The 15527-nt window shown below is 44.6% G+C and overlaps 1 protein-coding gene across 2 annotated transcripts in view; it reads right to left on the reverse strand.

The window, feature by feature from the left end:
* The window catches only part of LOC141105638 (ovostatin-like), a 208961-nt gene that overhangs the window by 42038 nt on the left and 151396 nt on the right, over positions 1-15527 (reverse strand). For both annotated transcript variants that reach the window (XM_073595608.1, XM_073595607.1), the window contains exons 26-31: positions 14150-14309; positions 13767-13841; positions 12615-12777; positions 12215-12444; positions 7827-8042; positions 4916-5040 (exon numbers count right to left, since the gene is read on the reverse strand). In XM_073595608.1, the coding sequence (XP_073451709.1) occupies positions 4916-5040; positions 7827-8042; positions 12215-12444; positions 12615-12777; positions 13767-13841; positions 14150-14309 (969 nt within the window). The remainder of the gene's footprint in view (positions 1-4915; positions 5041-7826; positions 8043-12214; positions 12445-12614; positions 12778-13766; positions 13842-14149; positions 14310-15527) is intronic.

Here is a 15527-nt window from a genome sequence, read left to right on the forward strand (position 1 = left end):
TGGCCTGCCTCAGGACATCCTGTAAGCCCGGGTACCTGCCCAAGAACCGCTGCACCACCAAGTTAAGGACGTGAGCCAAACAGGGCACATGGGTCATTTGTCCCTGTCGGAGGGCAGAGAGGAGGTTGGTGCCATTGTCGCAAACCACCATTCCTGCCTTAAGTTGGCGTGGCGTCAACCACCTCTGAACCTGCCCCTGCAGAGCTGACAGAACCTCTGCCCCAGTGTGGCTCCTGTCCCCCAAGCACACCAGCTCAAGCACCGCATGGCATCTTTTGGCCTGCGTACTTGCGTAGCCCCTTGAACGCCTACGGAGCACCGCTGGTTCCGAGGAAGAGGCCATGGAGGAAGAAGAAGAGGAGGGGGTGGAGGAGAGAGGTGTGTCACAATCAGCATTTTGGAGGCGTGGTGGCGGAACAACCTCCAACACTACTGCACCTTGTCCTGCATCCTTCCCAGCTGCCAGCAGAGTCACCCAATGCGCCGTGAAACTTAGGTAACGTCCCTGTCCATGCCTGCTGGACCATGAGTCAGCGGTAATATGCACCTTACCGCTGACCGCCCTGTCCAGCGAGGCATGGACATTGCCTTCCACATGCCGGTAGAGAGCCGGAATCGCCTTCCGTGAGAAAAAGTGGCGTTTGGGTACCTGCCACTGAGGAACCGCACATTCCACAAACTCACGGAAGGGGGCAGAGTCTACCAACTGAAAAGGCAGCAGTTGAAGTGCTAGCAATTTTGCCAAGCTAGCATTCAACCGCTGGGCATGTGGATGGCTGGGAGCAAACTTCTTTCGGCGGTGCAGCAGCTGGGGCAGGGAAATTTGCCTGGTACAATCTGACGTCGGTGTACCAAAAGCAGATTGCCCACAAGTACTTGGCTGTGACACACCTAATTCTACACCTTCATTCCTCTCACTGCAGGTCTCAGAGAGGACTGAAGGTCTAGTGGGGTTGGAAATCTCAGCTGATGAGGAGCAAGGAGAGATCCTCTTTGTTCTTTGGTGTGGGTCTTTTAGATACGCTTGCCAACGAACTGCATGGCAGGTCAACATATGTCTGGTCAAGCATGTGGTACCCAAGCGGGAGATATTTTGGCCACGCGAGATACGCTTGAGACATATGTTGCAAATAGCAGCGGTGCGATCTGATGCACTCGTCTCAAAAAAGGCCCACACCAAAGAACTTTTTGAATAACGCGCAGAGACTGCAGCGCCCTGCACATGTGGAGCTTTGGGGTGTGATGCAGTCAATGTGCTGCCCTTAGGCTGGCCCCTGGAGGGCATCCTGCCTCGTTGGTGATGTGCTGCCGCCTCCTCCTCCTCCTCCTCCTCCTCCTCCTCCTCCTCCTCCTCTCTCCTATCAGGCACCCACGTTGAGTCAGTGACCTCATCATCCCCTCCCTCCTCATCACTGGAGCAAACCTGGCAGTATGCTGCAGCAGGGGGAGCATGACTGCCAGATTGCTGTCCTTCTTGGGCACCCCCTCTGTCCGCGCTCATGTTACTGCCTTCATCGAGCTCAGTATCGTCATCAGAGCCTTCCAAACGCTGGGCATCCTCCTGGAGCATGTACCCAACACTGTGGTCAAACAGTTCGAGGGAATCCTCATGAGGACATGGTGGAGCTAGGGAAGGAGTCACTGATGACATTGAGCTGAGGGAAGAGGCCGCTGCTTTGCCAGACAAAGCACCCTGGGCATGGGTGAGAGAGGATGAGGAGGATGAGGACGGCTTGGTCATCCACTCGACCAAGTCTTCCGCATGTTGCGGCTCAACATGGCCAGCTGCCGAAAAAAAGGCCAAGCGTGTCCCATGGCCACGTGCTGATGAGGATGCACCGTCTCCACGACCAGCACTAGACACAGAGCCTGCTTGCCCTCTCTTATTGGCTTGTGACTGTCTGCCTCTCCTTCTTGGCCTTCCAGACATACTAATGGCCTGTAGCTGCACTAAGCTGGGATAGAACACCTGTAATTTTCTTCAAGTAGCTTTATATACTGTAACCAGACAAGCCTGCCTGTCAGTAGGAAGATAACAGGAACGGATCTAGCTGAACACTGTGAGCAGGACGCACTGTACTAAATGTAAATAGTCTAGCTGCCTGACCGTGGTACTAATAGGATCAAATAGAACACCTGTAATTTTCTTCAGGTAGCTTTATATACTGTAACCAGACAAGCCTGCCTGTCAGTAGGAAGATAACAGGAACGGATCTAGCTGTACACTGTGAGCAGGACGCACTGTACTAAATGTAAATAGTCTAGCTGCCTGACCGTGGTACTAATAGGATCAAATAGAACACCTGTAATTTTCTTCAGGTAGCTTTATATACTGTAACCAGACAAGCCTGCCTGTCAGTAGGAAGATAACAGGAACGGATCTAGCTGAACACTGTGAGCAGGACGCACTGTACTAAATGTAAATAGTCTAGCTGCCTGACCGTGGTACTAATAGGATCAAATAGAACACCTGTAATTTTCTTCAGGTAGCTTTATATACTGTAACCAGACAAGCCTGCCGGTCAGTAGGAATTTAACAGGAACGGATCTAGCTGAACACTGTGAGCAGGACGCACTGCACTAAATGTAAATAGCAGGAACGGATCTAGCTGAACACTGTGAGCAGGACGCACTGCACTAAATGTAAATAGCAGGAACGGATCTAGCTGAACACTGTGAGCAGGACGCACTGCACTAAATGTAAATAGCAGGAACGGATCTAGCTGAACACTGTGAGCAGGACGCACTGCACTAAATGTAAATTGCAGGAACGGATCTAGCTGAACACTGTGAGCAGGACGCACTGCACTAAATGTAAATAGTCTAGAAGATAACAGGAACGGATCTAGCTGAACACTGTGAGCAGGACGCACTGCACTAAATGTAAATAGCAGGAACGGATCTAGCTGAACACTGTGAGCAGGACGCACTGCATTAAATGTAAATAGTCTAGATAGAAGATAACAGGAACGGATCTAGCTAAACTGAATACAGTGTATATATATATATGCAACACCTGGGATGCATATATATACACAATACACTGTAAGTGCAGCTAACTGACTGACTGTTCTGCCTAATCTATCTAACTCAAATCAAATGACACTGTCTCTCTCTCTCTCTATCTCTCAGCACACCGGAACACACACTACACAGGGCCGCCGTGCAGGCGGCCTTATATAGTGTGGGGTGTGTACTAAATCCCCTGAGCCATAATTGGCCAAAGCCACCCTGGCTTTGGCCAATTACAGCTCTCTCTACTGACGGCGCTGTGATTGGCCAAGCATGCGGGTCATAGTGCATGCTTGGCCAATCATCAGCCAGCAATGCACTGCGATGCCGCAGTGAATTATGGGCCGTGACGCGCCACACGAATTTAGCGCGAACGGCCCATAACGTTCGCAATTCGGCGAATGATCGAACAGCCGATGTTCGAGTCGAACATGGGTTCGACTCGAACACGAAGCTCATCCCTACTCCTAAGTAAGGGCTTGATCTCTACGGTCTATTCCCATTTACTGGCTGCTTCGATTAACAAAATGTGTATTTTAACGTGTGCAAAAAAAAAAAAAAAAAAAAAGGCTTTGATGGACATGTGGACAAAGCTTGCTGGAAGTTTCAAAATGCTTTGCTAAAGCTTGCGGTACACGTTTCTTATATACAAGCTGAAGCCTAAAAGTTATACCAGACCATGACTTACTCCCAGATCAATGGGAAGAAAGATATTTGAGTGAGGGATGGGATGTTTAAAATGTGATTTGTGATCTTCTGCAGTTTCCATTAATTGCTCCACTAGTGGCTCTTTATTTGTGCTTCCATTCATATTTGTATAGGAGTTATACAGCAGAGAATTTATTTTAAATTTTAATGTAGGATTAGAGCCCCCTTGCTGGTTGGTCTAAGTAGTGGAGAATTTGTTTTAATAATTTATGCCCCACTGCAAAGGGTTACGGGGAGATCTACAACTAGCACATGACAACATTCTCTTTTTTTTACCTCTACAGATTACGGGATCCTTTAGTTATTGCAGATCTTATATTAAAACAAAAGCAGCTCAAGAACTCCGCAGGATGTGGAAACCTTGCAAAAAGATCTGAACAAATTAATGGGGTGGGCAACTACATGGCAACTGAGGTTCAATGTAGAAAAATGTAAAATAATGCATTTGGGTGGCAAAAATATGAATGCAATCTATACACTGGGGGGAGAACCTCTGGGGGAATCTAGTAGAGTAGAAAAGGACCTGGGGGTCCTAGTAGATGATGGGCTCAGCAATGGCATGCAATGCCAAGCTGCTGCTAATAAAGCAAACAGAATATTGGCATTAAAAAGGGGATTAATTCCAGAGATAAAACGATAATTCTCCCGCTCTACAAGATTCTGGTCCGGCTGCACATAGAGTATGCTGTCCAGTTCTGAGCACCAGTCCTCAGGAAGGATGTACTGGAAATGGAGCGAGTACAAAGAAGGGCAACAAAGCTAATAAAGGGTCTGGAGGATATTAATTATGAAGAAAGGTTGCGAGCACTGAACTTATTCTCTCTGGAGAAGAGACGGTTGAGAGGGGATATGATTTTAATATACAAATACCATACTGGTGACCCCACAATAGAGATAAAACATTTTTGCAGAAGGGAGTTTAACTCATTAAAATTAGAAGAAAAGAGGTTTAACCTTAAACTACGTAGAGGGTTCTTTACTGTAAGAGCGGCAAGGATGTGGAATTCCCTTCCACAGGCAGTGGTTTCAGCGGGGAGCATTGAAAGTTTCAAGAAACTATTATATAAGCACCTGAACAGCCGCAACATACAGGGATATACAATGTAATACTGACATATAATCACACACATAGGTTGGACTTGAGTCTTTTTTCAACCTCATCTACTATGTAACTAAAGACAATTCTTTACCCTACCTGGCATTCACTTGACAGTCAACCAAATACGCCACTCCATTCTGACAATTGCCTGAGAATGTGGTCACTGACAGTGAAAAGGCAGACTTTTTCTGTCTCACCGGAATGTTGAACTCAACTCCAGTCTGTAGGAAATAGACACAAACAGCAAATGTTAGCTTGTCTGATTATTGCTCCCTTGAATGCATATGACAAATACAAAAGGTAGCCTGGGATTTATTCACTATGGAACGAAGGAAAGGAATATCAAAAAGCAGACTGGGTAAGCATCTGTAGGATCACCACTACTTCTGACCAGCCTAAGTGAATAAAGTAGCAGCCTGATGTGGTTTGGTGGAGACATGTAGAACGAGTCCACTCCTTATCTTTTATTCACCTGGGCTGGTCGGGAGTAGCAGTGATCCTTTCCTCTTTACATTTACTAGCCCTCTGGATTGGTATCAGAAGAAGCCTGCACCCCATGCTCTGTAACACAGAGATATGCTTTTCACCTCTGCTTTGAAGGGCACCAAAAGCAATATAAACAGGTTGTAGATGTACAGTTCTGTTGTGGGAGACAAATGTGCTGAGTTTATGGAGACGGTCCAAGATTTACTGTTCGATCTGTATTTCAATCCTTCTAAGCAACAGCTACTGACTAAAAGAAAACTTGATTGTGGAGCCAAACTTTTGACTGGATGAGCAACATGGCAGTAGAGTCTCAGGTTTAGGATCTGGATGTGCCTTTTGGATGTACAGCGGACAACTTTTGGATGACCCAAGGACATATACCAATATGTCTAATTGCAAGGGAGTACAGGAGCACATCGGCTGAGAGATATAATCTAAATGGAGAGTTGTGTGGAAATTTGTGATCACTGCCACCTGAAGTATTTCTGCCAGCTATCCCTCGATTTTAATGAGTAAAAAGAATTATGGTTGGCCGCACGTCCAGTAAAATCACCTTAAATTTCAGCAAGTCAAAAAAACTTATCCAAAAACAAATATAGGGGGGAAACATCACCAGCTAACATGATTTGTGCTCCCTTAGCATTTAGTCATAGCTGACTTTGAGCTATGACTAAGTGATAAGGGAGCATAAAACATTAGCTGCTGATGCGGTTCCCCTCCATTTGTATTTTTGTATATGTTTTATGGACTTGCTGAAATATATCCAATTTCCACTCCAACCATCAAACCAAAGTGGGAGGGTGAGGAGTGGCTTAAAAAAAAAAATGGGACTTTAATGTACCTTCTAGAGAGAATAGATATCCTAAAAATATAACCCCAAATTTTATTACAAAAGTTAAAGGGTATCCAACACATATATAATGCAACCATCAATCAACTCATCATCGATGATATCATTCCACACATTGAAGTGAAACATGGATACTATGGAATTGATTTACTAAAACCAGAGAGTACAAAATCTGGTGCAGCTGTGCACAGGAACCAATCAGCTTTCATTTTTTTTGTCAAAGTTTAATTGAACAAGTTGACTTTAGAAGCCGATAGGCTACCATGCACAGCTGCACCAGATTTTGCACTCCTGTTTTAGTAAATTTAGCCCTACGTGTAGTTATGGTGTATAAGTAAAGTGTATACAAGAACCGCGCTAAACACAAACCATAATCAAAATAATTGAAAAATGTATAAAGTGATTAGAAAATGCTAAACTCAAATAGCAACATAATGTGAAAAATTTAAAAATGCGCTATAAACCACATAGAAATAATAAATATTTAGAGCAAAAAATATGAAAATTAATTAATAAAAAAAAAAAAAAAAAAAAATGTTAATTGGAGATAAAGAAAACAAAAAACACAGTCCGTGAAAAAAAGTGACTTTCGTTATCAACAGTCCTTATTAAATTATCTTCCACCCAAAGTGACTGAAGACTTTAAAGACATCTTGTGAAAAAAATCCACCACCTATAAAGGTAAATGATTACCAGAGGTAAGCTGTAATAAAGCCTTATGCCAGAGATCCACTCAATAGGGACATCACCATCTGTCTCTGCATGGAGGGGAGATCACCCAGGATTCATCAGTAGTGATTGGCTCGGTAATGGAGACCCAAGAAGATAAGAAATACATCTGCTACAAGCTGACATCACACTCCGTGGCCCCCGATCCCATACATTCTCTATGCAGTAAGTCACAATATCGCTCGGAGCGATATTGTGACTTACTGCATAGAGAATGTATGGGATCGGGGGCCACGGAGTGTGATGTCAGCTTGTAGCAGATGTATTTCTTATCTTCTTGGGTCTCCATTACCGAGCCAATCACTACTGATGAATCCTGGGTGATCTCCCCTCCATGCAGAGACAGATGGTGATGTCCCTATTGAGTGGATCTCTGGCATAAGGCTTTATTACAGCTTACCTCTGGTAATCATATACCTTTATAGGTGGTGGATTTTTTTCACAAGATGTCTTTAAAGTCTTCAGTCACTTTGGGTGGAAGATAATTTAATAAGGACTGTTGATAACGAAAGTCACTTTTTTTCACGGACTGTGTTTTTTGTTTTCTTTATCTCCAATTAACATTTTTTTTTTTTTTATTAATTAATTTTCATATTTTTTGCTCTAAATATTTATTATTTCTATGTGGTTTATAGCGCATTTTTTAATTTTTCACATTATGTTGCTATTTGAGTTTAGCATTTTCTAATCACTTTATACATTTTTCAATTATTTTGATTATGGTTTGTGTTTAGCGCGGTTCTTGTATACACTTTATCTATTTTATTCTACACCTAAGAATTAGAACTGCAGCTTGGAGTTAGAGGGAAGCGCGGTAATTTTATATTATTTTCTGATATGGTGTATAAGTCATGGGGCCTTTTCCATCCAAAGTTTAGCTCCATGTTGATCATTCACCAGGTGATCAGGCAATTCTAAAAATGAGCAGCAATAGAACGTTACCTGCAGCAGCACACAGCCATTCCCAGACACCACCATGCTGTAGTTCCTAGGAACCTGATGAAGAACCTCAGACTGAAGGAGGATTCTGCTGGATGGGTCAACATTGAATTGTCTGATGACTTGATCTCCAGATTTCAGCTGAACAGTGTTTGTGGCATTTTTCTGGTACACCAGGGCTCCATAACTACACTGGGCATCCAGCACTGCCATGGTGTCCTGAGAGGAAAAAAAAAAAACTCAATTCAGTATATCCAAAACACTTTTTTTTAGTTCTCATGTGTAGAAACAATCAACACTTGTGGAATACTAAAGAAAGAAGCAGGCAAAGACAAAAAGGTTGGTACACAAGCCTTATAGAAAATACAGTCAAAAGTTTTGCAGTACAAAAATGTAATAACAGGTTGCATTACTTATTTTTTTCAACATTAAACCTCATTTGCCATGTAGTTGCCCAACCCATTAATTTTTTGAGGTCTTCCTGTAAGGTTTCCACATCCTGTTGTGAAGTTATTGCTCTGCTTAGCTTTGTATCATCAGCAAACACTGTAATTGAGCTATTTATCCCATCCTCTATATAATTTATAAATAAATTAAATAGGATTGGTTCCAGGACAGATCAGTGTGGGACCCCACTTACTAACCCAGCCCATTCTGGGTGTTCACTATTTATCACCACCCTTTGGACAGAGCCCTGTAACCAGCTTCCTATCCAGGAACATACCCTATGGTCAGTGGCGGAACTATAGGGGTTGCTGCAGTCGCACTTGCGACTGGGCCCTGCCTCTGTGGGGGGGGGCCCAAGACCCCCATTGCACCTCTGGCTGTCCATTTACAATGCAGTGAGGGGGAGGTGGGAGGTAACGATCGGCAGCTCTTTTGCCCGTGGGGGGTGGGATCTCCCTGGGGCTTGTAGTTCTCTTCCTGAGTCTACACAGTGGAGAGGGGAGGAGCCTCTGACCCAAGCATCTAGCAGTTTCACTCTTCAGTGTACAAGTGAGTCGGCTCTGCTTGTACACTGTTACTGATACATGCTCGGTCAGATGCTCCTCCCCTCTCCACTGTTAACATTGGGGAAGAGAACTACTAGCCTCATGGAGATCCCATCGCCTCCCCAGCCCAGGTACCAGCCAGGTACATGGGGAACCTCTGGAAGGGGGGGGCAGTCTGGGGACCCTGATGTAAGAGGGGAGCCTCTCTGGGGACACTAATGTAAGGAAGGGGCCCTCTGGGGACCCTGATGTAAGGAGGGGCTCTCTTGGGACCCTGATGTAAGGAGGGGCTCTCTGGGGACCCTGATGTAAGGAGGGGCTCTCTGGGGACCCTGATGTAAGGAGGGGCTCTCTGGGGACCCTGATGTAAGGAGGGGCTCTCTGGGGACCCTGATGTAAGGAGGGGCTCTCTGGGGACCCTGATGTAAGGAGGGGCTCTCTGGGGACCCTGATGTAAGGAGGGGCTCTCTGGGGACCCTGATGTAAGGAGGGGCTCTCTGGGGACCCTGATTTAAGGAGGGGCTCTCTGGGGACCCTTATGTAAGGTGAGACTCTCTGGTGACCCTGATGTAAGTAGGGAGGCTCTCTGGGGACCCTGATGTAAGTAGGGAGGGTCTCTGGGGACACTGATGTACGTAGGGAGGCTCTCTGGGGACCCTGATGTAAGTAGGGAGGCTCTCTGGGGACCCTGATGTAAGTAGGGAGGCTCTCTGGGGACCCTGATGTAAGGGGAGGCTCTCTGGGGACCCTGATGTAAGGGGAGGCTCTCTGGGGACCCTAATATAGGGGGAGGTGCTCTGGGGACCCTGATGTAATGAGGGGGGCTCTGGGGACCCTGATGTAAGTGGGGGATCCACACCCAGATATGTAATGAAATATATTATATACACACACACACACACATATATACATACACACATGTATATTATATACATGTGTATGACTTTTACTTCGCTGCTATGGGCTCTAGCCTGAGATCTTTTGTAGACACAGCAACGCCCCTGGTGGGGGCCCTTTATGGTTTCTTGCACCAGGGCCCTGAAGATTCTAGTTACACCTCTGCCTATGGTCCATGCCGACAGACCTCAGTTTGTAAAGTAAACGTTTATGGGAAACTGTATCGAATGCCTTTGCAAAATCCAGGTATAACACAACCACAGGCCTTCCTTTCAGTGGCGGCTGGTGCTCAAAATTTTTTGGGGGGCGCAAACAAACTGAAAAATTGGGGGGAAAAAAAACCCATCAATTGCAACCACTGTACCAAACGCAGCCACTGTGCCCATAAAATGCAGCCACTGTGCCCCAAATGTTGCCACTGTGCCCCAAATGTTGCCACCGTGCCCCAAGTTTTGCCGCTATGCCCCAAGTGCTGCTGTGCTCCAAATATTGCCGCTGTGCACCATGTGCTGCCGCTGTGGCCCAAGTGCTGCCGCTGTGCCCCATGTGAGGGTACAGAGAAGTTGGTCACAATTATATGGGCGCATACAATTTTAAGGTTTGACATGTTGTGTATCTATTTACTTAGTGCAAATTCAGCTTTTACACTTTACCTAAAAAAAAAAATTGGGTAAATTAATGTGCCCTAGTTTTTTTTGTTTGTGGATTTTTTTGACAAAAAGGTTTGACTGCAATCATACTGTACAGACATACGTAGCCAGTGGAGATTACATTGAGTACACAGTGTGAAATGTAGACATGGGGTATAGCAAACATCAGAAATACAGCCAAATGAGGTTCAGTTAAAGACATACTGTACAAGAAGGATCATAAAATTTGTGTGTAATTGTTTTTTTTTTACTGACATTTTGCTTCTACTACAGATGGAGGTTTTAATTACATAATTTGGCAAACAAATGGAAACCATGAAGTGTTGTCAGAGTTTTGTGGCAAATTGTCCATCTCATATGTGCTTTTGTTTTTAGTAATAAAAAAAGGACTAATCTACTTGCAATGTTCAGTATACACATAGAAGGTGTCATGGTTATGCAGTAATGTTTGTCTGTCAGCTTACCTCTCCATGTGTTCAGAATAAGAGGCCAGCCACTCTCACCTGGCTGCTTAAGTAATCTATCCTCTAAGCATGGCTCCACCTCAGCCCCTATTAGGGAACTCTATATTAACCTGTGCACTGCAAGCCAACTCTGCTGATCAATATTGTGTGTTTAGCTTTCGTGTGTGACTTGCTGTGTCTTCTACGTCTGATTCCAGTTACCGATCTTGGCTTGTTCTTGACTATCCTTACCTGGTTGTTGCCCCGACCTTTGGCTATCTCCTGACTATCCTTTGTCGTAGTCTGCTGTTTCCACTCTACCTCACTGTAGTCTTCTGTGAGCTGGGAGGACCTAGGAGTCACAACCTGTAGCCAGACTGCAGCTAAAATTATCCCCACCACTAGGGGCTTCTGTTGAACACCGGCTGGCTTAGTCTCTGTGCCTTGGGAAATCTCATGCCCTAGCTCCCAGTGTCATCCGTGTTGGTACTACAGGGTACCTGCTCGCTCTCCTGTGTATCCTACCCCGTTTCCCCGAAAATAAGGCCTAGCGTGATTGTCGGTGATGGCTGCAATATAAGCCCTACCCCCCAAATAAGCCCTACCCCATTTCCCCGAAAATAAGCCCTACCCTGAAAATAAGACCTACAAGGACTTTAACTAGGGCTTATATTGCAGCCATCACCGACAATCACGCTAGGTCTTATTTTCGGGGAAACAGGGTAGCGCTCCATCTGCAGCAGTCAGTCATAGGGTCCACTACCTTGCAGTGCACTCCAGACCCCAATGGGGTGCATCTGTCACCGGGGCTCAGGTGACCTGACAGAAGGTCTCCAGCTGCACTCAGGTGTTGCTGTACCTTTGCACCAAAACTACATAGGGACTACCAGGTCGATTTAAATCCTGTATGACCAGATGTGATTGTGACTGTAAATTGCTGTCAACTGGTAAAAAAGCCAAAACATTTATTGGCTGCCATTGTCTACAAATGGCTGCAAACTAACACATGCAACATTAAAATGACCAATCAAGACAAGAAGTGAATGGATGCAATTTGTTTAGCAACAGATTGCAGCAATCCATATTATATAGCAGGCAGTATTTCATTCTGATGCTGGAATTTGCCCCTTTAGCTTGGGTTTCAAGAGGACTTCCATAAAGCTGAGATAAGCATGGCTTTTATTTGATAACAAAGCATTGGTACTCTGTCTTGTGTATTGGAGTAGAATGACATGAAATGTATTGCAAACTGAATCTCAACATTCTAAGCAGTTCTCTATTCCCTTCTGAAAGCATACTGGCCATGAAGATTTGTTTGCCAGCACTTTAAGGCTCCACAAAAACAGTCTGGTCCGTAGCTGAATGTATTGTGAAAAATTCTGAAGCATTCCCAAAACCAGAAATCTTACCGATGTGGTGCTGTAAGAGCCATGTATATTCTGCTGTCGAACAAGAAAGTTGCTAATCTTTGCCATTTCATTCAAGTCTTCTGCAGAAACTGTAGAGCTACTCTCCCCATAAACCATAGCCTTAAGGACCATGGCTGTTAGCTCCAACTCTGCTGAGGGGGCACGAGGAGAGAACAGGTAGGGAGTCTGCTGCTCTGGTCGCTCTTTACGTTGCCAGTGAAGAGTGTCACCTAGAAGGGCAGAGCAGAACAAAAATAGTATTTTACCAAAAAAAAAAAAGGGCTCATTTACCTAAGATGCACAGTTCATTCCTCCCCACCTTCTTGGTTTGATCACTTTAATTTTCGAACACATGTACAGTGTGTGTGTTTGACAATAAATGATTTGTTGGCTTTCGTACCTTCATTAATGGCCAAAGTTTTCAACTTTGCACGCATAGCATTGGCGCGCTCCACATTCCCAGACACCCGGAAGGCATTGTAGAGCATAGCGTAGTTATACACTGACTGATCCTTTCGAGAAGCGGCATCCAGGTAGGAGAGAGCTGGACGTAACAGTGATGGCTGGAAAGAGGTCAGGATTGGGTGTTCATTATTGTGCAAAACAGTAATACCTTGGATTACGAGCATAATAATTTGTTCCAGAAGAATGCTTGTAATCCAAAAGCACTCATATGAAAGAGTTTCCCCATAGAAAATTATGGAAACTCAGATAATCTGTTCCACACCCACTGCTTGGCTACACAGTACCGCATGTGGCCAGAGAAGCAGGGGCGCGGGAGACACTCGAGAATGGAGTGTTTCTGATTGTCACTGGCGCCTCTGCACCTCTGGCCAAATGTGTTGCTGCACCCCCAGTGGCTTGAATCCTGCTTGTCTTGAGACCACGCTCGGAAAGCGAGTTGGGATTTTTTTTAAAAAGAGCTCGTATTGCGAAACATTCATATACCGCGTTACTCGCAATCCGAGGTTTCACTGTATATTGCATTTGCTCTATTTTAAAGACCAAAGTCATTATATCCTTTTTGCTGCAACATCTATTGGCATGTCCATGGGAGGTACAAGAACAAAGGCAAACAACCACAGTAGCCAATGAGAGTACATCCTTCACTTATCCAATTAGTAGCCATGAATGTTCATGATCACTGCCTTATTCCCCTTGTTAAACTGGCCATGCACTTTGGTGTTGTATTGCACAGGATGCCACACGTTTTTGACTTTACAACCCAATGTATAAGCTAAAGCATGGAAATGTGTAATTTCGATAAAATTTTCATATGAATTTTTTTTTGCATTGCTTAAAACAGTCAACATAATTATGGCATTGTATTACATGCTATAATCCCATATTTTCCCAACCTACATTCATACATCACCAAAGTCTAAACTATTTTTAATGGCAATTAAAAAAAAAAAAAGGAAATTTCCATATGCAAATTTGATTTTATACGTTAAACGCAATACTTATACGACTGTACGGAGCTTGTGGAAGAAGCATATGGTGGTCATCATTAGAACGATTAGGTACAGCTGATTGGGGCAGAAATACTTACAGAGGATGCATAAGCGGTCTGAGCCATGAAAATGACCACAGCACATGTAAACCCAACGTCATCATCAGCACCTCCCTGCAAAAAAAAAAGAATTATATATAAGCAGTTAAATCCTACATGTGAATTGGAATCTTGAAACCACTTTGGACTACATTAATGGAACCCATGCCAAACAGCAATTGGCTGAGAGCGCTGGTCGGCTGCTGGTTTTCCAAACAACCAGCTTCTGTCAGACCAGAAGCCATACACACGGGCCGATTGGACGTTTATTGAACGACCGATGGTCCCCCAACATACAGCCCGTGTATACTAGGCTTAAGTATTCGGCACTAGATTTCCCATTTGCCTCTGGCTGAAAAAGATAAAATTCACAGAGCTATTACCTTCAGTCCACTGTTAAATAACGTCCCCACTGGCTTGAACCCTCCAGTATTCAAGTTCTGCAAACGTTCCAAAAAGAGAATACCTTGCTTGAAGATGTTGTCATCAACAAAGGTGTATGGTCTTATATCCCACAAGGTTTTCAAAGCCAACACAGTCAACCTACAAATCAAAGAAAGTCATGTTCTTGATGCATCATCAGATGCACCCAATGAGAGCATTATTCAGGTTCATTTAAATACATTTATTATATTTTGCTCCCATTTTGTGAAGGCCATAAGTGGACCCTGGTTTTAAACATGGCTTAGATATTAGGTCCTCCCTCCTGTACCAATCAGTCTCCATGTGTATAGTTGCTGTACAGAGGGTAGGTTATAGAAGGGTTTCAGCCTCCGTGCACATTTAAGGAGGTATAAAGTAGGAAATAGGGTTTTTCGTCTACTACTTATCCCCATTACTGTATGTTAGAAGACTGTGGGGTCCCTGTTTGGCATCTAGGATCTCCCTTTCACATTTAGAAATGAGTGTTTCTGTATGGAACACAGACCACAAAGCAGTCACATGACTCCTAATGTACTTGGTGCACTGGACTAGGGAAACCCATCTGAGCACCAATTTGTCCTCTGCACTGGGCTTTGGTGACCATCTCAGGGAAGCCAGTGCCTACTATTGCAATGAAACCCCATGAGATTTGAGCAGCCATTTTGTTGGGGCTGTAAGTATAAATGTCACGTGAGTGGAGTGCTGCATGGGACTGAGAAGGGGCAATTGCATGTGCAACCTGCAGTTTAAAGTAGTCCCTGAATGGGCTCCCTTTGCGAGGAGAGAGTTATTGCCCTGCTGCATACCTTCTGTGGGCATGCTGAGGACCTTTAGTGGAAGGAGCTGAGGTCGAGGTTCCCTGTCAGAACAAGTACCTGAAGTGAGAAGGCTTGTGAGTGTGGGCATTTCTAGCGACACTCTTCAGCCGCAGGCTTGTACTTCATGGAAGAGCTAGTGTTTACTACTCCACACTTGAGTAGCACAGCACCCTTTCTTTTTTTTAATTTAGGAAGTATGCTGTAGCAGCTTGGGAATAGCTTATTTTCTGTTGAACTGTTCTAGCTGCCATGATTTGGAACAGTTTGTACCATAATTTGGAAGTCAAGTAATGACACTTTTTGCATTATACCACCTTGTTTGGGTCACACAGAATTATGGAAGTGGGCCTCATTAGGCCAAATACAGTCTATATTGCAATTAGCCAGCTTGGGGCAGTAGAGGTGGTGGTCAGGAGATGGAATGTTCTGAGGAAATTATGGTCCATATAGTCGAGGCACATCTCTCCTGGCAACTAGGCGACTGTAATTAGCCCTCAACTGTGTCACAGAGTCTGGCCTA

The sequence above is a fragment of the Aquarana catesbeiana genome, linkage group LG08, assembly GCF_042186555.1.
Source record: "Aquarana catesbeiana isolate 2022-GZ linkage group LG08, ASM4218655v1, whole genome shotgun sequence".
Classification (NCBI taxonomy): Eukaryota; Metazoa; Chordata; class Amphibia; order Anura; family Ranidae; genus Aquarana; species Aquarana catesbeiana.